General features: G+C 49.7%; 1 protein-coding gene across 4 annotated transcripts; it reads right to left on the bottom strand.

Moving 5' to 3' along the window:
• Positions 1-2,973: 2,973 nt before the first annotated feature.
• Positions 2,974-21,376, bottom strand: ACSBG2 (acyl-CoA synthetase bubblegum family member 2). 4 transcript variants are annotated; one of them, XM_075077639.1, is made up of 15 exons: positions 21,332-21,376; positions 16,805-16,934; positions 14,209-14,288; positions 13,402-13,643; positions 12,313-12,401; positions 11,610-11,730; positions 11,079-11,159; positions 10,444-10,593; positions 10,084-10,260; positions 9,265-9,446; positions 8,763-8,996; positions 7,877-8,094; positions 6,849-6,988; positions 4,933-5,179; positions 2,974-4,574 (listed from the first exon to the last, which is right to left on the bottom strand). In XM_075077639.1, the coding sequence occupies exons 2-15, from the start codon at positions 16,927-16,929 to the stop codon at positions 4,459-4,461; spliced, it is 2,202 nt and encodes a 733-aa protein (XP_074933740.1). In that variant the 5' UTR covers positions 16,930-16,934; positions 21,332-21,376; the 3' UTR covers positions 2,974-4,458. The 4 variants fall into 4 exon arrangements, with proteins under 4 accessions (XP_074933740.1, XP_074933738.1, XP_074933739.1 ...); XM_075077637.1 differs by having other exon boundaries at positions 12,313-12,440; positions 21,332-21,368; XM_075077638.1 differs by lacking the exon at positions 21,332-21,376 and adding an exon at positions 17,349-17,477.
• Between the last annotated feature and the right edge of the window lie 906 nt (positions 21,377-22,282).

Here is a 22,282-nt window from a genome sequence, read left to right as displayed (position 1 = left end):
CAAACCCTGTCACAACAGTGATCTCAGCTGTTTGTTTTCTTGATGGACAATGCCAAGCCTGGATAGAAACCCTGTGCACAAATGTACACTGCAGAGGTGGAGGACGGCAGCCAGACGAGAAGCTGCAGTTCTGTCGTGGCTGGCAGCGGGCTGCACCGCGGTGTAGGACGGCAGACGCGGGCCGTGAGTGTCACGGACCCGCCCGTGTGCCGCGGTGGTTACGTGTGAACCACTCACGGTCTCCATTGGGTCCGTGGTGTGGAGGAGGCGAGCCTCGTGCGGTTGCTACGGCCCCGAACTTGACTCCCTGGGCGTGCGGCACGGCCCCAGCCACGCGGTGCCTCCTGCCCGCTGCCCCCGGTGAAGGGTGGGGTTGGGGACATTGTCCTGTCCCCAAAGCAACAGGAGCAGCGGCGGCAGCCGGCCTGAGCCTGCGATCTCCCGAGGTCTGTGCCTCCTCTCCCCACGGCCGCTGCATCTGTGTCGCCCTCCCTGGCAGCGTTTTCTCCTAGGACTGTCGGTAGCCTCCGGAGTTACCCTGGGAGGGATCAGAGGTGCCACCTCCCTTCCGCCCCCTTCTCACGTTAAGATCTGAATCGTCGTGCTGCTCCCAGCCAGTCCGAAAACACGCGTGGGAGGGTGTTCCTGAGTGTGGCTGGAAGCGCCCGGGGCTCCTGCCCGCCGCTGTGGCATCGTCCTATCCTGGAACCGACTTTATTCGTGAAGTCTAATGAGCATTGATATGAATTTTGTTTGGTTTTTATAAGAAGTATTTTACACATGGAATTTTTTTTTTAGACTGTTTATAATCTCCTTGAAAACCTGAAATAGTATTGTTCCCCCAGCAATAGTTCTTTTCCATTGTGTGCACATGCTGATTTGTTACTAAAAGGTTTCTTGCAAGTACTTAGCTGTTCTACAGAGTTGTTGTTTTTCGGGGTATGTGGTAGCGTCGGGGACCGCAGAAGGAATGACTCTGCAAACGAAGAATGGTCGAATTTGGGCCTCATCTTGTGTTCCCTTCTAGTTACATGAACGAGTTCCCTGTGTAGATTCTCTATAGGCTGGCTGGATGCTGTTCTGAACATGCCGTGTACAGGTATTTGTGGATAAAGTGTTTGTTCTTGTGTCACTCTTGAGAGCATGGATGGATTATTGTACTATAGTAAGGAGGTGGCAGTGCTGCTGTCAGCATTGCTTCAGGTCTTCGAGGATGTGTAGTAGCTTGCGTTGTTTTAAAAAAAAAAAAAGGAAAAAAAAATCCAAAATTGACTTCTAGCCATAATGCTTTTTCCAAGGAAAATGGACAGAATTCTGTTACTCTTCTGTGTCCTTCACCACCTTCCTGAAGGCACGAACAAGAGCGGAGCAGCCTGGAGGCTTTCAGAGCTGCTTTGAATCGAGTCGTGCTGGGGGTAAGATCAGGACACGGCTTTTCCTTTGTCCTTGGCCTTTGTACTAAAGGGCAGAAGAGGGGTCAGGAGTATTTTCCTGTTGTCTTGGTCTGCGTACGTATTAAGCCTTGAGGCTTTGATTACTGACAGTTACTATTAAAAAAAAAAATTTAAATCAAGCAAGGATCGCAAGGCTGGCTGGATCCCAAACCAGCGGCTGAGGAATATTGGACACGTAGGTAACGAGACGGGCTGAATACATGGAAGTGCAATGATTTTGCCACCAGTTCTTGCATCGCTGTGTGTGGTGGTAGCATCAGAACTAGCAAAGCAATTGATGCAACAATCCCGAAGCAGTTTTTGTCAGATCTTGAACATTATTTGATGGTGAGAGAGGTTTAAACTTCCCTTACAGAGCTCGCCCTGTCATGTTCTCTGCGAGCAGAGACCCGGGTCGCTCTGGTTCTGCAAATTTCAGCTGTCAGGTTGGCGAACGCACTGGAGCGCCAGCAGCGACTCGGACGAAGCTTCTCCCCACTAGCCCAGGTGCCTGGCCCTCACTCGCGCCAATGCTCTAGACAACCGTTGTGCACCTTGTATAAGTAGTTCTTCTGAAACGACGAAAATCGATCGGTATTGCTTTCCTGGGGGGTGTGAAATAGCCGTCAAAAACTGACAAGATGAGTTTGCACTCCTAAAGAAAAATGTAAGTACTTCAACTTCTAGATAATTTTTAATTGTATTTCTGCCTAGAGCCGAGGTATTAAATACCTTGTCACTTGAGGATTTTAAAAGTTGTGTTGGGAAATGAATTCTTTGCTCAGCTGTAAGAAATTCAGCTGGCCCAAGACTAACTTCAAGATTTAAAAGAAAAAAAAATCATGTTTGTAATACGTTACAGGATTGTTTGTCCTGAATTTTAAACTTTTTGTTAAATTTGTGGAACTATGGAAGAATTTTCTAGAAAAAGTGAAATAAAGTAAGATGGAAAAGTGAAACTTCAAGCGTTTTTTGTTTGCTGCATTGTTTCTCCTTGGACAGCACTGCACCTCGTTCCCAAAAGCATTTTGCATTAGAAATACAGAAGCCGGTAACGCCATCGCCTGCTTGCCCTGCCTGCCCATTGCCAGTGCCACGTGCGACAGCAGGCACGAAGCGTGGACAGTCTGGGGCTGACTCCCATGTCCAGTAATGCATCAGAGGTTTAAGTCAGTTGCTTAAAAATCCCATGGCTGTAGCAGCTTGGCCTTCAGTTCCCTGCCCCTTTGCCAGCTACGGGCCTGAACCACCTAAGGCAGGTGCAGGCGCTCCCTCTCTGCTTCCCTGGGGCTCAACAAGGGTGGCTGCTGCTCCCTAAAGAAGCGAGGCAGCGCTCTGGCACCACAGGCTGTGAGCAAAGAGCTTAATTCCCCTTCCCGACACTGCAGTGCTTTGCTTCCCCACTGCAGAGGAGCATCTTCAACCCTGGTAAGGACAGGCAGCAGCTCTGGCCACAGCCCCCCTCTGCAGTAACACTAGTTAACCTTTTTGCGGCTCATCACCTTAGACCCTGAGCATTATCTGGCAAAAATTACTGACACAAGCTGCAGAGTTTATTTATTAGGCGTTCCTCTCAATATTGGAGGCATTTCAAATTCACACAGCTGAGGACACACACATTTGCACAAGATCAGCAGCAGTTACAATAGTGCATTACCACCCTCCAGCCAGGCGCTGTAGGCATTTCACTAAAGCTTTAGGCTTAAAACCCAGCTTAAGTAAGGTGCCCAGTTGCAGGCACCCCTACTGCCCACCAGAGTGAGGTTATGACACCAGGTATGTACAGAGGTGCCAGGAGCCACAGGCAGCAGCTGGTTGTGTTATTTAACAGCATAGATAGTGCCCTGCTCCAGGATCCTTCCCCTCAGAGCACACACCTCTCCTGTGGCTCCCTCTTTGGCCATGGGAGACACAGCCCAGGCCCAAAGGGCAGAGCTGTTGTGCTTGTATTCAGGTAATGACCTCTAGTTTGAAATAAGCCATTTCACAAGCCAGCCTTCATCCGCTGATGGGAGTAGCAGTCCCTCCAGGCCTTGGGCAGACCAGAATAAGCCTTGCAGAACCATTTAGAAGAGACCTTCAAGACCATGTTCCTGCAGCTCCAGGGAGGGCAATGACACATGTTCTACAGTCACTGGCTCCGAGGGGAAGGGCCTTTACAGTTGCTGGAAGGGCTGAGCACAGACCTTCAGAAGAAGCAGCCCTTGATCAGCTGCGTTCCCAAGGCTGGCCCCTCCCCACAGGTGCCCGCGTTCCGGCCCTGGCAGGAAGCTCCAGGCAGCACCACTATAGCTGTAAGGCTACAGCCAGCTGTCACACACCTGTGTACACAGCCTTATAAATAGTCCTGTGCATAAAACACCTCTCAGAACACCAAGCATGTATATATACTATTTTAACAAACACAATTTATGGCTTTAAAATAACTCAGGATGATAAAACAGACTCAAAATATTGCACAGACAAACCCAGCAAATATGAGGTTCCACATACCCACCGAGCCAGTGCCTGCAGCCACACAGCATTCATCAGCTCCGGCAGAGAACGTTTGCGGGTGGAGAGATTTAAAATAATTCAGATGTCATCAGCATGCAGGTAAACGTGCATCGAGGAGCGACGTACACAGCTATAAAAAAATATGCCTTTCCTCCTCAGCAGGAAAACAGCAGTTCCTGATTGTTTTACATTCGGCTCAGGAAAAGAAAACTTTGGTTGAAACATAAAATGGGTTGAAGGTAAACATTGTTTTGCCCTTATAAAAATGGAAAGACAAAAGAAGTGCAAAGCAGACAGTCAGGACTAGCTCAGCATTAACACAGACATGGGAAAACACTGGGCACGAACACGCTCACCACACTGCAACATGAGGGCCAAAAACTGTACAGGGCAGCGCTTCAGAGGGGTGGCACAATGCCCGAGCCTCATTTATTTCAAGAGAGCCCAGGGAATCCTTCAGGGAGCCCAGGCTGGTAGCAGGGGAATCCTCCTCAAGGCTTGCTTCAGTCCACGGCACAAGGGCTCCGTGCTACGGCCGAAGGGCGGTCTCAGGGGCAGCGGGCGGCTCTGCATCAGCGTAAAACTGAGCAATTTGGTCCTGGTACTTCTGTGCCACCACTGGTCGCTTCAGCTTCATCGTTGGGCCTGCATAAAAAACACAGCATGAGGCTTTAATGGTGACACAAATCAAAGTGAGAGCGAAGCAAGCCTGGAGGATTCAGAACCCACAGACATTGGCTTCTAAATTTTGCGATTAATAAAATCCACCTCCCTTCCCCTGTGAACAGGAAGGGCATGGCCATCCCGCCACAGGCACCGCAGAACCCAGGGGCAGAAGTGGGGATTCACCCCACCCTCCCCAGAATTACAGTATGGAAAAGGTACAGGGAAGAAAGGCCAGGGGGTAGCTCAGGGGGCTGGGGGGTGTGTCCTGTTGCCTTGGCTGTTCCATCTCCAAGGAAGGGGTGCTGGGGTAACCCCCAGTCCCCCACCCAGCACTCACCAAGCTCTCCACCAAAGACAGAAAAGTCCTTCTCCAGAAGGACCCACTTCTGGACTTTCTGAGCATTTGAGACGGCTCCCTCATTGACTGCTGAAATTCCCTTCTGGATAGCTGCGTAGATAGCCTTGTCTTTGCTACTGATGATTTCAGAGACTTTTGTAGCCTTGCTGCCCAGTTTCTGACAGTATTCAACAGCTTCTGGAGTGAGATCATCTCCTGGCTCGCCAGTTTCTACATCTACTGTGCACTGCAAGACAAGTCAGAACAGGTAACTTGACATTTCTGAACCCTTAACTCCCTTCAAAACAGCAACTCCTACAGCCCCGGGAAGCTGCTCTGTCAACTGCCCCAGTACCAGCTCTCCAATTAATCAACCACTGCAGTGTTCATACGCTTGACACAAACCACTGCTGTGACTGAAAACTCAGAGGCAAAATGCAGATGAAACCCCTTCAGATCTCTGCACACCCCACAGCCACATCTGTATCCAGAAGCAAGCTGGGTACAAAGCTTATCTTCCAAATTCCTCCTGGGCTACCCAGAGTTGATCCCTCTTTCTGGACCACACACAGTACGCAACCAAGAAGGCAGGAATGCTCTGCAGAGGGACCTGGGGGTGCTGGCTGACAGCCGGCTGGGTATGAGCCAGCAGTGCCCAGGTGGCCAAGGAGGCCACCAGCCCCCGGGCTTGTGTCAGCACTGGTGTGGCCAGCAGGAGCCGGGCAGGGATGGGGCCCCTGTGCTCGGCACTGGGGAGGCCCCACCTCAAATGCTGGGCTCAGGTTTGGGCCCCTCGGGACAAGAAGGCCCTGGAGGGGCTGGAGCGTGTCCAGAGAAGGGCAGCGGAGCTGGGGCAGGGTCTGGAGAACAAGTGTGCTGGGGAGTGGCTGAGGGAGCTGGGGGGGGTTTAGCCTGGAGAAGAGGGGGCTGAGGGGAGCCCTTCTCGCTCTCTGCAGCTGCCTGAGAGGGGCTGAAGTGAGGGGGGGGTCGGTCTCTGCTCCCAAGGCACCAGTGACAGTGCGAGAGGGAACGGCCTCAAGTTGTGTCAGGGAGGTTTAGATTGGAGATTAGGGAAAATTTAATTACTTGAAGAGTGGTGAGGCATTGGCAGAGGCTGCCCAGAGAGGTGGGGGAGTCACCACCCCTGGGGGTGTTCAAAACACAGGCAGATGTGGCGCTTCAAGGCATGGCTTAGGAGGCCTGGGGGTGTTGGGGTGAGGGTTAGACTTGATGATCTAGGGGTCTTTTCCAACCTTAATGATTCTATGCTGGGTTGCAGGGCAAGGGGCAGAGCCAGGCCACCTACCGATTCGGGGTTCTCGACAAACACCTTACTCTGACCAACCTTAATGACTCTCTGATTCTAAGACAAGTGCAGCATTGCCACCCCCAGGGCCTGGCTGGCATCTCTCACACAAGGGTGAGGAGGGTGGCCATCAGCCTCTCTAATGAGCAGTTACCACCCTCCCAAAAAACCAGCAGCCTGCAGGGTCTCTGGGCAGAAGTCAGCCCAGGCCACTGCGGCTGCATCACTGTGGAGTTTAAAGCCAGTGTCTTAAAAAAAGAAATCACTGACAGCTCATTCCTGCCCAGGCTGCTCCAGGAGACACTAAGAAATGGGTAAGAAAAGCAGAAGGGTTTCTCTTTTCAGTCTTGCTTTTAAGTCTTTTACTTCTGTTTCTTTCTGCCCTCCGTGGTACGGACAGAAACAGCTGCCCTGAACACCAGAGGAACCTGATCATCTGACTGAGTGGCAGCACTCATTTCTCTGCAGTTAAAACTGCCGTTGCAACTCGCCTACAGGAAGCGATGCCTCCTGTCTCTGCAAGACACTGTAAAGACACATAACAATTATGTTCCTCACTGGAATTAAATGTTCAGCAACACAGGTGGATTCCCATCCTGGTTTCCATTACCTTCAGTGTTAGAAGCATAGCAAGGAATTTTGCTTTGTCTCCAACCAACATTGCGTTGCTGATGATGGGAACAGCATCTTTTACAGCATCCTCGATTGGAACGGGAGGAATGTTCTCGCCTCCTGCAGTGATGATGAGCTCTGGAATACAGTCAAATCTGGATTAATGCTTAGACCTTTTCCCCCTTACTTCACAATCCAAGATGACTTTATAGCTCCTTTGTGTCTACCGGGTCAAATACCGAGTCTGTGTCCCAAGACCTGGAGAAGGCAGCAAACCAGCAGGACTCCAGTTGGGCCGGGAGAGCTGAGCCCGAGGCACACACGCAAACAGCACTTCAAGAGCTGCTTTGATGCTCTGCAGCCGTTTGGGAGTGTGGGGTGTTGTGCACGAGCACCCCAGCACCCTGCCACCGTCACCTTAGACTGAGGCATGTAAGTTGGTACCAAAGTTGTTCAGAAACTTAGGTAAATAATTTGCTGAGGCAAAGCAGAGTTTTTGAAGTTACGCTGTGTGATACAGAGCAGAGGACAGCCTGCCTTTCTTGGCTGTCTTTTATAGATTCCTTACAGCAGCCCCTTTGTGAGACCATTTATCTCTAAGTCTTGCACAAAATCAGACTCATTTGGGGTTGGTCAAAGCGGTGTCCCCATAAAAGCACTGCTGCAAGCCATTTTCACAACAGCATGAAGCCACTGTTTTCAAGGTTAACTAGCAAAGCTCGCTGAAACTGGAGGGACCTCGACAGGTCTGGCACCGTAAAACAAGGCAACAAAGCATTAACTACTGCCTCCGAGATCAGAGTGTTTCTTCCTCACTCTGCAAACACACAGTGGTTTCAGAGGTCATCCCTCTCCTCCCGTCACACACTCAGTGGCAGGACACACTGCACCATACTCCTATTAAAAACTTCAGGAGTATTTAAATATTCTTACGTGCAAGCCACAGCCACCTAACAAGCCAGGCCTGACCACAGCGTATCACAGCGCTGCCTAACCTCAAGAAAACAAAGTGAGTGGACGCGCTACCTTTAATTCTGCCAGTGATGTAGAGGAACCCATCTTTATCGTGCTTGCCAAGGTCACCCGAATGCAGCCAGCCATCTTCATCAATTGCCTCTTTGGTTTTTTCCTCCATGTTCAAATAGCCCATGAAGATGTGCCTTCCCGAGAAACAGATCTCCCCATTGCCATTTCCATCAGGCTTGTGAATCAGTGTCCGGCAGCCTGTGACTTCCTTTCCACAGCTTAAAGAGAACACACACAAATGCACTGCTTTTTTTTTTAAATTCAGTAGCTGAGCAGCAGAGATTATCACAGTACCCTGTCAAGCAAAAGTGTCTGAACAAAGTCAGGCAGCTTTTTATTACAAATGCTTCAGCAAGGAACTTACAAACTTAAAAAGCACCTGGTTATGAAAGGGAAGCTACAGAGAAAGTTGTTATTGCAGAGAGCTCAGTGCTCACACACCTGGTGTTTTCCACTCATTGTTCTCAACCACCTGAGCTTTGAATTAGAAGATGCATGTCCTTGGCAGCAAGCTTTTACCCGTGGTGGTATTTACTCTGCGACTGAACCCACGGGGACATCCTTACTGCATTTATTCATTTGACACTGAAGTGACGTGTAGGCTAGAGTTACTAATTCCTCCTTCTTCCCATCAATGCGTTGCTTCCTCCTCAGCTCCTAGAGAACCCATGGCTAGTTAAATTTAAGTAACACAGATGTTGCCCTTGGCAGGTCTCTTCATCTGCAAGATGTGGCCAAAGGGACTGGCTCCCTAGTGACTTTTTACTGGCAGCAAGACTCTGGGGATGAGCTGCATCGGGCAAGATGGACTTGCCAGACACAGGAGAAACCTTAAAGCAACTCTCCCTCCCAGCCAGCAGTGCTCTGCTCACAGCGAGGGGTTCACCTGGTGAGCCTGAAGGAGTGAGGCAGAGAGATTGTGTGAGGCCCTGAGCTCTCACTCATGCCGTACAGCTCAAACACAGGAATGTTCAGACTTAAAAAAAACTCCAGCGTCTCTCTGGTAATAGGAGCAGCCCCTGTGTAGCACTTTGTGCAGCGGTCCAGCCCGATGGCCTTTCGCACTTTCTTGTACACCAAGTGCCGGGCTAAGCGGAAGTTCACTGGGACTTCAGAATACCTGTAGGAGAAAAATGGTTATAGGATCTCAGTCGCCAGCTAGAACTTCTCCCCCTTCCTCCTTTCATCTTCCTCCTATTTTAGTTTATTACGTAAAAAAAAAAAGTATTGACTTCCCGCTCCAGCCCTTGCAGCTCCCCCTCTGGTCCAAGTGCTACATTTGGCTTTTGCTGTCGTAAGCCCAGTCCGTTACAGGGGATATAATTCCTGATCTGACAGTAAATTCCTCCTAATATTCATAACGTCCCTGAGGTATAGTTCATAATTACCCATTCATCCGCTTCAGGTTTGTCTGCAACCCGACTCCCTTGGCCCACGATGCCACTTTCCTCCGGAGCGCTGACGATTTTGCACCTATGGATTTCATTTTTTCCTCCATTTTTTCCCAGACACGAGGAACTCCCAAAAAAGCCGTTGGCCTCACTTCCCGCAGGGTGTCTACCAAGGTGCCCTGAGCAAAGCAGAATTTAATAGAGCTTTCAGAGGTGCTTCACTGTAGACTTCAGGTCAGCACCAGTCACCAGCTGGAGATTAGGACTCTTCCATCAATTCTGATGAATCGCTCACTTCCAGCTGCAGTGCCACCACGAGAAAGGAACCCCAGAAGCATTCAAATGCCACAGTGGTTTGGAGAAGACAGAAAGTCTCATTGCTTGCACAAAAGCAATCTCCATGCTTTCAGTGCCAATGCTGACACAGCACCAAGAGAAGCCTCATTCTCTTCTCAGGACACAGATTTAATGGTGGTGGCATTTTGCAATGTGGACAGAGCAAACGCAAAGCCATTGCTCAACCAAGCTGTTGGGGCAGAGAACTGGTGTCAGGTGAGACACCAAAAAGCTCCTAGATGTGAAGTGCTTGGTCAGCTCATCCTATGTTGCAAGACAGAGTCAAAAGGCAAAGGTCAGAGTGGTTATATCCATCAAACCAACAGACCCTTAAACAGGACCAATCGGTCACTCCACAAATAAACCGAGTTATCTCATGATTCTGAAAGCCGTGCTAAGTCAGCCACATTTGTTTACAGCACCTGACCCAACTACAAGCAGGTGGGTGGGTGCAGGATTTTCATTCTCTTCTGTTTTTACCTTTAATGCATCTGGTTGAGCAAAGAAAACTTGCACGCCGAATGTCATTGCCGACCAAATATCTGACATCTGTGCAGCAATATGGCTGAGGGGCAGATAGCTGACCACCAGTTCCTGCTTTTCTTTAGCATCTGTCAGCATAATGAAGCGCCCTGCCGCTGCCGCCGTCCACGTGAGCTGTAACAAGAACCCACAGCAGTGTTAAGCGACAGTTCTCCTGAGCAGGCACAACACAGACCTCGCAGCTCAGAAAACAAATCTGTGATCACTTCCTGTGATCTTAACATCGGGCAGGTTTCTCAGCTGATCTCTACCCTCCCTCACACCCACCGAAGGTCACCGATACCAAGAGACACTCACGTTGTCATGACTGAGCATTACTCCCTTTGGCTGCCCGGTTGTCCCCGAGGTATATATTAGTGTACAGCACTGGTTAGGCTTCTGCGACTCAATGATTGCACGGAGCTGAGTATCTGGAACATCTTTGCCAAGGTCCATGAACTCACTCCACTGTACAGATAAGAGAAGAGCTCGATCACTTTGTAGGCTATTGTTCACATGTGAAATGAAACTCTTTGCTCTACATGAAGAGAAGGAAACCATTTCCTATGTCCAAACCTCTGGCAGAATCTGGAGAAGGTTGTAAACATGCACTTACAGCCCCACGTTTTTTCTGGCTGTCACAAGAGGCATGGCAAGAAGCAGAAAAGAGACAGATCCACCCTGAGGAAGCTTACTAGCTCTATGGCAACTGGGAGTGCCGAGCCGGAGTAACTGTGGGGCCCGAGGCTGCTCTGCAGAGGTCAGTACACTGACACCCTCCCTTACAACATGGACTGTCGAGGTTTGAACAACAGTAGACATCTACTGCTTCAGCAAGGCGAGCAGTCCCTCGCTAAAACCAACGTAAGCTCATGTGGAAGGTGATGGTTGCTCGCAAGCCATCGGCTGACCACAGCTGGTATTTACAAGCCATTACGATGCCCAGTACTTACAGAGTACAGATTTGGTCTCTTCTCTTTTAGCTCTTCCCCATACTGGACAATTGCTTTCAGATGAGGTAGTTTATGCTGAATCTGTGTTAAGAAGGGAGAGTCGTGAGAAGGAGCAAATCCTGTCTGTCCCTTTTAAGCCTAAGTAACTCGCCACTTAGTATGCTACTGCTGCTTGCCCTTGTTAGTAAAGCTAAGAGAACTTCATCTGCGTTATTGAAAGAGAACAGGGAAGCGTCCCTAGAGGCAGTAATCATTTGGACTGGGATGTTGCCAAACAACTAGGGGATGCTCAGTTGTTCATTTTGGCTTCTCATATTTTAAGCTTGAGGCTTTGCTAAGCTGTGGAACCATCATTCAACCTCTTTTGAGATTCAGCACTAGTAACTACTCGTCTGGCTTGAGCAGGGAGCACACCAGGCAGGCTCCATCAGTTCACCCCTGCTTTCAGATCCAGCATTTCCCTCAGGTGTTACCCTCCCACATCTGTCAGTCGGATGCTGTAGCCCCCAGCCATTTAAAAAGTGTATTTACTTCTAAGATTTTCTGCAGCTGTTTATGGTTTTCCACAACCAGAACGTTAGCACTGCAGTTCTCTGCTACATAATGACAGGCCTCAGGAGAGTTTGTAGTGTAGATACCAACAGCAAATCCGCTACAAAAGAAAAGGAAAGAAAACAAAACAGAAAAGCAAAACACAGAATTAAAGGATAAGCAGAACTGCTGGCAAAATTCAGACCATTTCAAACTTTAACAGAGGAAAAACTTTAGGAAGAATATCCCATAAAACAACACCAAAAAGTGGAGGGCTTAATTCCAAGAGCAAAGGCTCTCTCCTAGGGCATGGGAAATGTCAGAACAGTGTAAGGGACCAAAATGCCTCAGGTGGCAGGTGGCTGTCAAAATCCAGAGCTGTGATTCTCTGGCATTTCCCATCATATTTTTAATCACAGTGTAAGTAAGCATGCTTTTGGATTAACCTACTGTTCATCTTATTTTGAGAAGGACCTGTCTAAAAAAAAGTTTAATTTTTGTCTCATTAATTGATAATGAAATAAAGAGTTTAGGTTCTAGCTATCTTTATTAAAGTCAAATATAAGCAGTTGGGTTTGTTCTGTTTTTTTGTAGTTTGTTTTGATGTGCTTTTTTAATCAAAAACTGCTTCTCACATGAATACTGGAATTACTATCTGAATGCTAAAGCAAAATGAGTATCACGAGAGAAGGCTCATTCTTACCCCGCGAGGATAGCTCCAATGTCAGCAATAAACCACTCTGCAGAATTAAATCCCAAGATGCACACTCCATGGAAACGCTCTAGTCCCAGCTGTAAACAAGAGATGAGATTGCAGCAATCTTGTTTTCCCTTTGAAGAATGCTTAGAGTTAATTTACAGAGCTCTGCTGCAAGCACAATGTCAAGGGAAAAGTTCATGCTATTATAGATGGTAATTCACACTGAAAAACTTCCCAAGACCTAATACAGAACCAGCTAAGTTTCACATCAGATGCTGTCCTACTTTATCAGCGGGCAGGAGGAAAAAAGGGATTTGCTTAGGTCTGCACTTGGTATGACTGGCTTTGCTGACACTAATGGGATTGTAAAAATGCAATCCAGGTAGTTCTTGGTTCCCTTTGGGCTGGGAATGAGAAGGGAGGAGGCTAAGTTAGACAACACGTACTGAGACGTTTAGGCGTTTAGTACAGGTTAGGCATGGCAGACATCAATAACGGCAAGAGCCACGAGCTCCAATGACAGTCAGAGGCACTTGGCTACAAAATTCCAGCTGTTGAAGTCCCAGTCTTTAAATCTCCTTCAGCTATTCTCTGGTTTTGTCCCAGAGTCGAAGCATGTAGGCCAGAAGATTCCACCACAGGAATGAAAACAGAGAGGCCTTAACTTCAAGAAATAAGACTTCATAATGATAACAGTAAGTGCGTGTAATGTTGGCTCTTCTGTCTTAACTCCCAGCAGTGCAGGCAAAAGGCTCAGCCAGTTTGGATATTTAAGTCCAAACATCCTGTCAAGTTTTTTCTTAGAAAGATTAAAATTGATGTGCCTCACAAGGGGTGTTGTCCAGGTTTGACATGCACCTCAAACACCCCTCTTTAAATGTTTCCTTACACACTTTTTGTTAGTTGAATGTGGAAGTGACTTGCAAGAAATTAAAACAAAACCACTGTGGTAATTACCAAGCTGTTCACGGCATGGTCAGTATTTCCCTGTCACTTTAAGACTCCCTCAGAGAATTGGCAGGTGTAAGATCTAGTTGAGCACAGCCATTTCAGCAGTTAAATTGACTGAATGTGAAGGAGGAGCAGGCTTACCTTCAGAAAGCTCTTTGCTGCTTTCCAGCACTCATCATAGTACATCTTATATGTTAGTTTTATCCACTCGCCACCCTTCTTGGATGCAAGGGCATAATAATCACCATATTTACTAGCAGCTTCCTGGAACAGGTCATGAACGGTCTTTGGCACCTCACTGCCTATGCCCTGCTCATCCATCCTTAGCCTGACCTCTCCATCTCGTCGCGTTGTCCACACATTGCAGGCAGGCGGCGAGGAGGCTGGTTTGAAAGAAAAGCATTCAGCATCTTATATTTAGAAACTGCTTGCTGCCCTAACAGAAATATAAATACAAGTATCAAACATAAAAAAGCAAATGCTAATATGCCCCCTCCCACCCGCCTTTTTTGACGTTTTATTCTTGGCACATTTACCATACGACTCCCAGTATTTTAGACCAGGAGTAATTTCATCTATTAAATTAATTAAATCCCTAAGTCTCTAAAGCACATTCCCCATTTACATCCCCCTCTAACCGGCTCTGCTGCCCTAAAGCTCTCCTCCTGGTAAGGTAGCAGCTTCCTGCACAATCATATACACTGTGCTTTTTTTCCTTTTATTAAGGAGGACTGATAGTAGTATATTATTACCTGTCAGATAAGCGTTAGGCAGTGGCACCACCTATTTTACTCCCTGAAGCACATCCATGCTTTAAAGTCAAAGTTCAAGACGCTTCTGAACAGCCCATCCTGCCATTTGAGTTTCTTCTTCTGTTGTTATGGTTTGATAAATTCCTCTCTCACTTCAATAATAATTCTATGCACACTAAAAATTCTTTCCACCTACCTTTGAAGCCAAGTGTATCTATCTGACATCTCTCTGTCTTAGTATCTTCAACTGTCTCAGTGTTGTGGACCTCAGCAGTTCTGCAAGGCAAAAGCAATTCGCCCTAAGTAGGCTTTAGCATACCGGCTAAAGAACGCCTTAGGCGTGCTTGCTCCATCACTTAATGATATTAGTCCTTGGATGTCAAACAAGGATTAGTGGCTCGTGATGCTCTGCAGGTGACTTGTTAGTCTTCCTAGCCTGCATGGCTATTGCAACAAAACAGGTCCCCCTCAGACAGCACACAAGCTTTGCCTGCACTCCTTTTGAACACATACATGTTGTCCTAATTGTAGCTATCATTTTGGATAAGCTGCAGAAGAACCCATAAACATGTCATCCAGAAAACAGCAATATTTTAATACCACAGGTCTGCTCTAGTGCCTGAAATGAAGAGTCTGGAGCAGTGAGGAGGAGGGGGGCAGGAAAGCGCCCATGGATCTGGGGCTTATCTCCTGTGTGTGATACGTGGGTCTCATGAAGGGGAGGCCCCAGCAGCCTCGCTCCTCTGCAGTGCAGCAATTCCCCCCAGCTAGTCACCCCAGGAGGAACCCACAGAGATTTCCTGCAGAAGGCCAGGCCAGCTAAAGAGCAGGAAATTGATTTCACAGGAAATCTTGTTCAGTTAGTGCATCGCGTTCCCACCAGATGTTTGTAAAGAAACTGAGACAGGCACATCCCACATCCACTGCGGCCACTCTCCTCACCAAGAACTTGTCCTGTGGAGACAGCTCAAATTTGCCTTTTACTTTCATCCTTGCAAGACCTGGTGGGATGCCACCTGCCCGCATCTGTAGGACAGTGTTTGTTCCTTCCTTCCTTCCAAGACAGACCTCCTCACAGCCATAAGTGATGAGGATGAGGAATAATCAAGTTGCATGTCCCACTACAGCCCACAGGCTGGAAGCCCGACCCTGGGAGATTTGGTATTTGCATCCCTGTGCTCTGCTCCCTGGAAAGGACATCCCACCCTCCAACCTACCGGCAGACAATGCTTCTTCCCCTACCCTGGACGACACCCTGCTTGTACCATCAATACAGCACTTAGGTCCAAGTTTTAATTGACCTAAGATTATATTCAGAGAACAAAAATTCCCATCTTGCCTTGCCAAACAGCCCTCCCGGGGCCCTTCGCTCCAGGCCATCACGAAGGGGTTTGTTTCTCCATGCCAGTGCTAGGTGTTTACTCTTCCCCACAGCAGTGGTTGCTGCCAGGTTTCTCTCTAGCACCGACTCCTGGGTCTTCTAGAAGGGCTGCAGGCCCCTGACATCACAACAGCCCCGACCCTCTGCAGGGGCAACTTTGGGGCAAAAAGAAACCCCAACATCTCTGCCCGTCACCATTGGACCACACCTGCAGGCAGGCAAGGGCTCCCCAGGGCCCGTGCAAACTCCTCAGCCTAAACCAGGCAGGGTTCCCCCCGAGCCCCATGTCTTCTCCCCTTTCTACAAGGCCAAAGAGGAGGCAAGGCAGCACTAGGCACGGTGTGAATTTCAGTGTAAGGGATAAATCACTTCCCCCTCCCTTAGGCTCTCCCTGAATTTCTAGGGGATAGTAAACTATCATTGCTTTGGGCATATGACAAGGTTTAAGGCATAGAGAAGATTTGCAATGGCTACTCCCATGTCAAAAAGCAGAACTACTTCTCCTAAATAATGTTCAAGCCAGAAACCAGAGGGAATTAAGTTTTTTTTTGTCTTTATTTCCCCAAAAGGGATTACGAGATGTTCCCTACTACGTATTTCCTCCTCATTATTGACAGCATGTTTTTGGCACAAATTTATCCTCAGTTGCAACAGTTCCGCACCATTTCTCCACCAGCTTTTATGATGAAAGCATGCAAACGACCCAGTAATATCAGCAAAAAAACCCCCAGCTATTTCCCTTAGCATGAATCAAGTCATCTTTTTCTCCCCCTTCCTACACATGATTCAAATGCAGCCTGAAAAAATTAAGGTAAAGAGTTTTTTCAGCTATATCCCATTACCCTGTAGTGAGATATAGACCCTTAACTACTAACCAGCTCTTTAGTAAGAGGCTGCTTAGATTTACACAGAGACTTACAGGACTTGAATAAAAATCAGCACAGGTACCGCACACAAACTACCCCCTGCAGAGGCATGCCCCTCTGGTTACAGAAATAGCAACACTGCACAAACAGTGTTTGCTCTAACAAACAGTGTTTGTTCTAAGTATCTGATCAGTGCCTTCCCAGTTACACAGAATTAACAATTACACAAAGTTCCTTTATAAAAGGTGATCTTTCTGACTATGGGGAATATTCTACCATTCCTGTGCTTGAAGTTTATATTAAACGTACACTGCTTCAAGCTCTGTACTTTGCATGGTAGCTACGTACAGCAAATTTAATTCTGTTCCTTCTCTTTTCAGAGGGCGAGATTGTAGACTCAGCTTTTGCATTTGGGAAGTTGTAACAAATGTTTGAAATTTCTTCCAAAAATATCTTAATTAATCTAAGCAAACATGACAATTACAAACTATAGCCTATATAATACAGGCCACCACAGAGAAAATAAAATCTCAAATGACACAAACCTAGCTGAAGAGTTGAGCAGTACATCATCCAGTGACACCTCACCGTTCCCTTGAGGATCCGAATTAAAATAAGCCGTGGGGACTGGTTCTGCAAGTGCCATACGTGCATCTGACTCACACAGCATTGTCCCTGGAAAAACAGGATTTGAAAATTAAAATACAAGCAAACGCTACAGTAAAATCAGCTTCTACTGATGTAGCTCTCTGACCAAGGCAATCCCAAAGCAGGCATGATGAGAGACTGCTGTATTTGCATGAAATACGGTAGGTCCTAGCAGCGGACAGGGCACACGCCGCATCACGCTCCGTTCATCTGCAGAACCTGATCAGCAGGAGATGATACATCCATTCCCACATCCAAAAATGAGCACAACAATTACAGCTTTGGAAGAGCACCATGAGCCTAATGATTTAAATTTTACGCTCCCTTTGCCCCAAACGTTCCTGCTTGGCTCTCGGACACCCTCTTCCCCACCCCCCCCCCACCCCCCACCCCCCCCACCCCCCCAAATCCACCATCGCAGGGCTCCGGGCCCAGCCTTACAACGCATCGCCTCTGCCTTTGTGCAGCCTCTCCTCCCACAGCAGCCGCTCTGGACGATGTGTAATATCCTTTATTTTTAAACTAGCGCCCAGGAGGCAGATCTGGAGCATCTTATGTCATGTGGTGCCTGCCTCGCAATTGGAAGCCGCTCGTCACCCCACACTGCCGCCTCTTAAGGAAGCTCTGGCCCCGCGCCTGCCCACCGGCCTGTGAGAGCGTTGGGGTGCCCCTCGGGGGCCGCAGCCCCGGCGCACCCCGGTGATTTAACCTGTTCTCATAAAAACCAGCACTTTGGCGGCCGTTGTGTTTTTGGCAGTGCCTACGCTGCTCTCAGTACTTTGTCTTTAGGGGATTTTGCCACCTAAACAAAGTGTTTTCTAACACTGAAAGCAACCTTGGGTTTATTTAAGGTTTACGTTCGTCAGAAGCCTTTGACGCCCGTGACTTGACAGGCTGAGGTTTAAGCGTTTCAAGAAATTTCTAACTGATTGGAGATGAATCTCATTACCCTAGATCTCTTTAAAAAGTGGATTTTAGCATGCTGGCTTGTACCTCATTAGACAGATGCAGTTTAAAAGCAGGCAACATGAAGAGCATGTTTGTCTGGATGACAACAGACAGGAGCAAAAGGAAAGAGCCCTTTTATTAATGAACCCAACTGAGCTGAGCTGCAGCCTTGTGCCTCTGACGGGTGGGGAGAGCCATGCCCAGCCACAATTCACAGCAGGCAGACCTGCCTCCAGCCCAGGAAAGCACACTGCACCTTCCGCTTCCTCATCTACGCAAGGAAGGACACGTTACCGCTCACACCACGCTCTGCTGCAGGCTGCAATTCACAAGGCAAAAATAGTTTCATTCACAAGCAGCTGAAAAAGGGATGTCTCCAAAAACCCCATCTCTGAAGCTCTAAGACAAGCAGCAGGCATCGCCCAACACCCCACTAGAGGCTAAAATGTCAGAGGAGTTTATTCTGGCTTTTTGTTTGTTTGTTTGTTTTTTAAATAAGACATTTATGAGAAGAAGGGCATTATCTCTACAGAGCAGCCCAGTGCTTAAAGCAGCCTGCCAGACCTGTGAAACCTGGGTTTAGTTCCCTCCCCAGCCTGGAGGAACTCAAACCCACATCTAGGAGGGCACACCAGTCACCAGACTGCACAATGTCTGCTGGAGGCCTCACTGCCACCTCTCTTGCCCAAGGGGAGACCCAGGCACGAGGCCAGGAGGGACATACCGCAGAAGGTGTCATCAGGCAGGACCCCCTTTTGCATACTCTGCCCACATTCCTTCCCAGTGCCCCACAACAAGGAGTTTAAGGCTCCCCTGCATCCCCAAAGGAAGCCTTTCTCTTGCCATCTGCTCCTGAACGCAGCACAAGAGTTTCAAGGGAAAGGGTGGAGGTGTCCTCACCCCAGCTATCTCGCAGCACAGCCTGGAAAGCTGCAGAGGTTGGTTAGAAACACGCCGGGCAAAGAAAGGCAGAAATATCATCTCCCAGATGAGTGTTCTGGCTGCTAGGCTGCAGGTTTGTGCCTCGCCCCTGGCCAGGCGAGAGGAAAAAGTGCTTCACAGCGCAGCACTGCACGTGCTCCTCACCGAGGCCCCCGTACAGGGCGAAACCCTGACAGCGGGGTCTCTTGCTGATGGGTGTTTGGTTCCCAAGTGTGGGAACGGCACAGAGACCACGGACACAAGGCTGCACAACTTGAAAGTCCAGGGAGACACAGCAGGACATCACTGTCGCCATCACACCCAGCAGGATAGGTCCTTCAAAGAGAACCTAGATGTTAATATCCTCACCACCTGGAGAGCAGCAGCACCTCCCTGCACAAGCAGCAGAACTTCTGGAGTGCCCAAGTACACCTGCACCACAGAACAGAAAGCTGAAGTGCAATCTGGTTGTGCAAGTTTCCTTGTGAACGCAGACCACAGGAATCCTGATTCAGTCATGCATTTTACACAAATTTAGGTTAGAAACAAAAATTTGCCAATATATATACTCTCACTGGCTCTGCTAAGCGCTGCAGCGAGCCCCATCCTCCTCTGGTGCTCGGTTACAAGCACAGCTATGCCATACACACCACTGGAAAAGACACACGTGCTCAGCAGAGCCAGGCTTAAAGCTCACCAGGGGTAAATGGGATCAGGAACGATCCTCTCCTGCCCCATGCTGCTGCCAGAGGAGCTAACACACTGTGATGCACCGCCGACATTCAGGAACATGAAGAACACACACACCCAAACAAAAACCTGCTGAAGGAAACCTCCCTTTTAATTAAGCCTACATGACAACTTGAGTCATTTAAATACAAAGTGTCTTCTGCTTTGAGGGAGCGCTGAGTCCTAGAAGAACTAGAAGTTGGCAAAAGATTTCATTGAAACTGCTGCGGAGCTTCACTGACGAAAAGTTTGACTACCTCCAAACTCGTGACAGCCAACAGGACAGGAATGAAGGTTTCATTTCTAATAGGCTCTGACCATGCCTTCACTTAAAACACACGTAGAGCTTCAAAAACATCAGTTCAAATTCAAGAAGTACTGCATACATTCATCAGCCATTTTGACATTTTCCAGCACAGCCCACTTTGCTTCCTGTTGCAGATTTCTTTTCTTTTTACTGGTAAAGAACCACATCTGATCTGGTCCGGTTTTCACTGTGCAGACCAGCTTTAGATTGCCACATTACCTCGTTGCCTTTCAACATCTCCACCAAAACTGAAACTTGGCCTTTTTGTTCCTTTTGTTTAAAGATTTATTGAGGAAACAGAAGCTGAGCAACCCAATCTTCCTCTTTTAGATAAATTCAATTTTTAAAAGGGCAGCGATAAAGACTTCCTAAGCACTAAGCACTTTTTCTTGGCCACGGGTCAGCATACGGCTGTGCTGGGAAATTGCGTGATGCCCTCCTGATGCAGGAGCAGAAAGAACACAAGGAAAAATAACCCCAGCCCCTACGAGGGTGATACCACACCAAAGATCTCGAATGAACGACAGGACTGACTGCCGGCGGACACCTGACTCCACCACACCACCTTCAGAGCTGGATTTGGCTGAACAAAGCTGCCCACAGACCATGGCTTTGCTGGCCAGACCTGGGGCTTGCCCACCCCAAGAGGGCACCGGCGTCGCTGGCACTAGGGGCATCAGTTCCTCAGCCATGTTGGCCACTGCATGACTCACTATTCTAAATTTGATGCAGGTTGGTGGGGAATTCACCTAAAATATCTGGTTGTCCTGGACGAGCGACTCAGCAGGGGGCTGGTTTAAGTTCCTCTTTCGCTTTACCACACGACCTGCGTGGGGAAAGCCCCTCATGCAGAGGGCACGGAGACACAGGACTGCATCTTCAGAGAGGTGTCACCTGTGTTTCTGCCACCCTCCACGGCACCCAAAGCTTTAGCTCCGCACGAAGCCCAGCCAGGCCCACGGCTGGCAGTGCGGGCAGTACCGGAGCATCCCAAGACGCTCACATCACCTCATTATTTCATGGCCTGTCACCAGGACAGGTGACAGCCGCCCCCGGGGAAGGGATGGGCCTTCTCCTCCGGTCACCCATGCAGCTGCAGCCCCTGGCGCCGCTGCCCTGACAGGACAGGCCGGCTCCCAACAGACCGCGGGCTTGTTTAACCAAAAGCCCAAAGCAGTCGGGCTCCCTTGGCCAGGCTGCCCCACTCTCAAAGCCCCCGGAAAGATTGATTTCACAGTGAGAGCCCACCCGAGACAGGTGGGCTCAGGCCCACGTTCAACACCCACGCCAGCCACACAGCCCCCCACTGGAGACACCCGGAGGCTCGCGGGGACTGTGGCCCGCGGCGCTGCGGCCCCCTGTGCCCCCCTCCCGTGACCCCCCGTCACGACCCGCTTTCCCGCCCTGTGCTTCCCGCCCCACAAAGGAACCAACGCACCGCCCCCGCCACGCGCAGCCGCCACGCGCGGGGAAGGCGGGACGGCGCGCGTGAGGCCACCCCGCGCGCACGCGCCGTTACCTCAATAGCCGGCGGGCACGCGGCGACAGCCCCCTCCCTCACACCACGCCACGCGGGGCCCTTTAGAGCGCTCCAGACAGGGCGGGGCCTTCCCCGCCGCCCCGCCCATTCCTTCCCCTCGAATGACCCGCGCGGCCGCGCCATTGGGCGAGGCGGCTGTCGGGCGGCGGCGAGGCCTCGCCCCCTCCTCGCGACCGCGGTCACTCGCGGTCGTTGCCCCGGCGCCGCTTAGACGCGGCCGCTCCCGGGTACCCCCGGACGGCCTCGGGCGCAGCGCCGCGACCCCTCCGAGCGCTCCGCAGGCCCGAGGCGGGACGGGCTGAGCCAGCAAGGCGGTGGGAGAGGCGTGAGGCGCCTCCGAGCCCCCCCCCCCGCCAAAACGGGGAGCGCGGCTGCACCCCAGAAAGCGATGAGCAGCTGCAGGCGTGAGGCGCGGCTGCCTCTGCCCAGCGCGGAGAAACGCACGCGAGAAATGGAAGCGAAAGGAAGCGAGCGGCGGTTGCTCGCAGCCGAGGGGCTGCAGCAGAGGCGGCTGGCGCAGCCCGGCCCCCAGCAAACCAGCCCCCCACCCATACCGCTGTTCTCTGTTCACCGCAAGCAAAGGAAAGCGGCTGGATCGGTGCTGAACGGCGTTACAGGCACAAGCACGGGCGGTTCTGGCCGCGGTGGCAGCAGGAATGTTGCTACCAGCTACGGCCGGGTGCCAGCTCCACCATCTCCTGCCCTCCCTGGGTGTTGCTCATTTAAACTGAAGTCCCATGGCGCATTTTTAAAATTTTGCCTTCCAAAGGTTATGGCCGGGTAGATCATCTAACTGTTCTCAGTTGTTTCTAGCTGATTCAGTTGCAGAAAAGCCAGGATTTTGCTTATCCTGTTAGCAGAACAGCTGTATCCGTCAAATGAATTTTGCTAGCGCAGACCAAGAATTCCCAAACGTTTTTTCCCTTGCAA

The sequence above is a fragment of the Phalacrocorax aristotelis genome, chromosome W (genome assembly GCF_949628215.1).
Source record: "Phalacrocorax aristotelis chromosome W, bGulAri2.1, whole genome shotgun sequence".
Classification (NCBI taxonomy): domain Eukaryota; kingdom Metazoa; phylum Chordata; class Aves; order Suliformes; family Phalacrocoracidae; genus Phalacrocorax; species Phalacrocorax aristotelis.
Note: the sequence above shows the minus strand (reverse complement) of the source record. Positions and strands in the feature narration are given on the sequence as shown.

Coding starts and splice junctions, on each gene's coding strand:
- ACSBG2 (XM_075077636.1), bottom strand. Junction 9,447..10,083: donor CTCAACCAGATGCATTAAAG/GTAAAAACAGAA, acceptor TGCTTTGCTCAG/GGCACCTTGGTAGACACCCT. Junction 5,180..6,848: donor CTATGCTTCTAACACTGAAG/GTAATGGAAACC, acceptor CTTGTCTTGCAG/TGCACAGTAGATGTAGAAAC.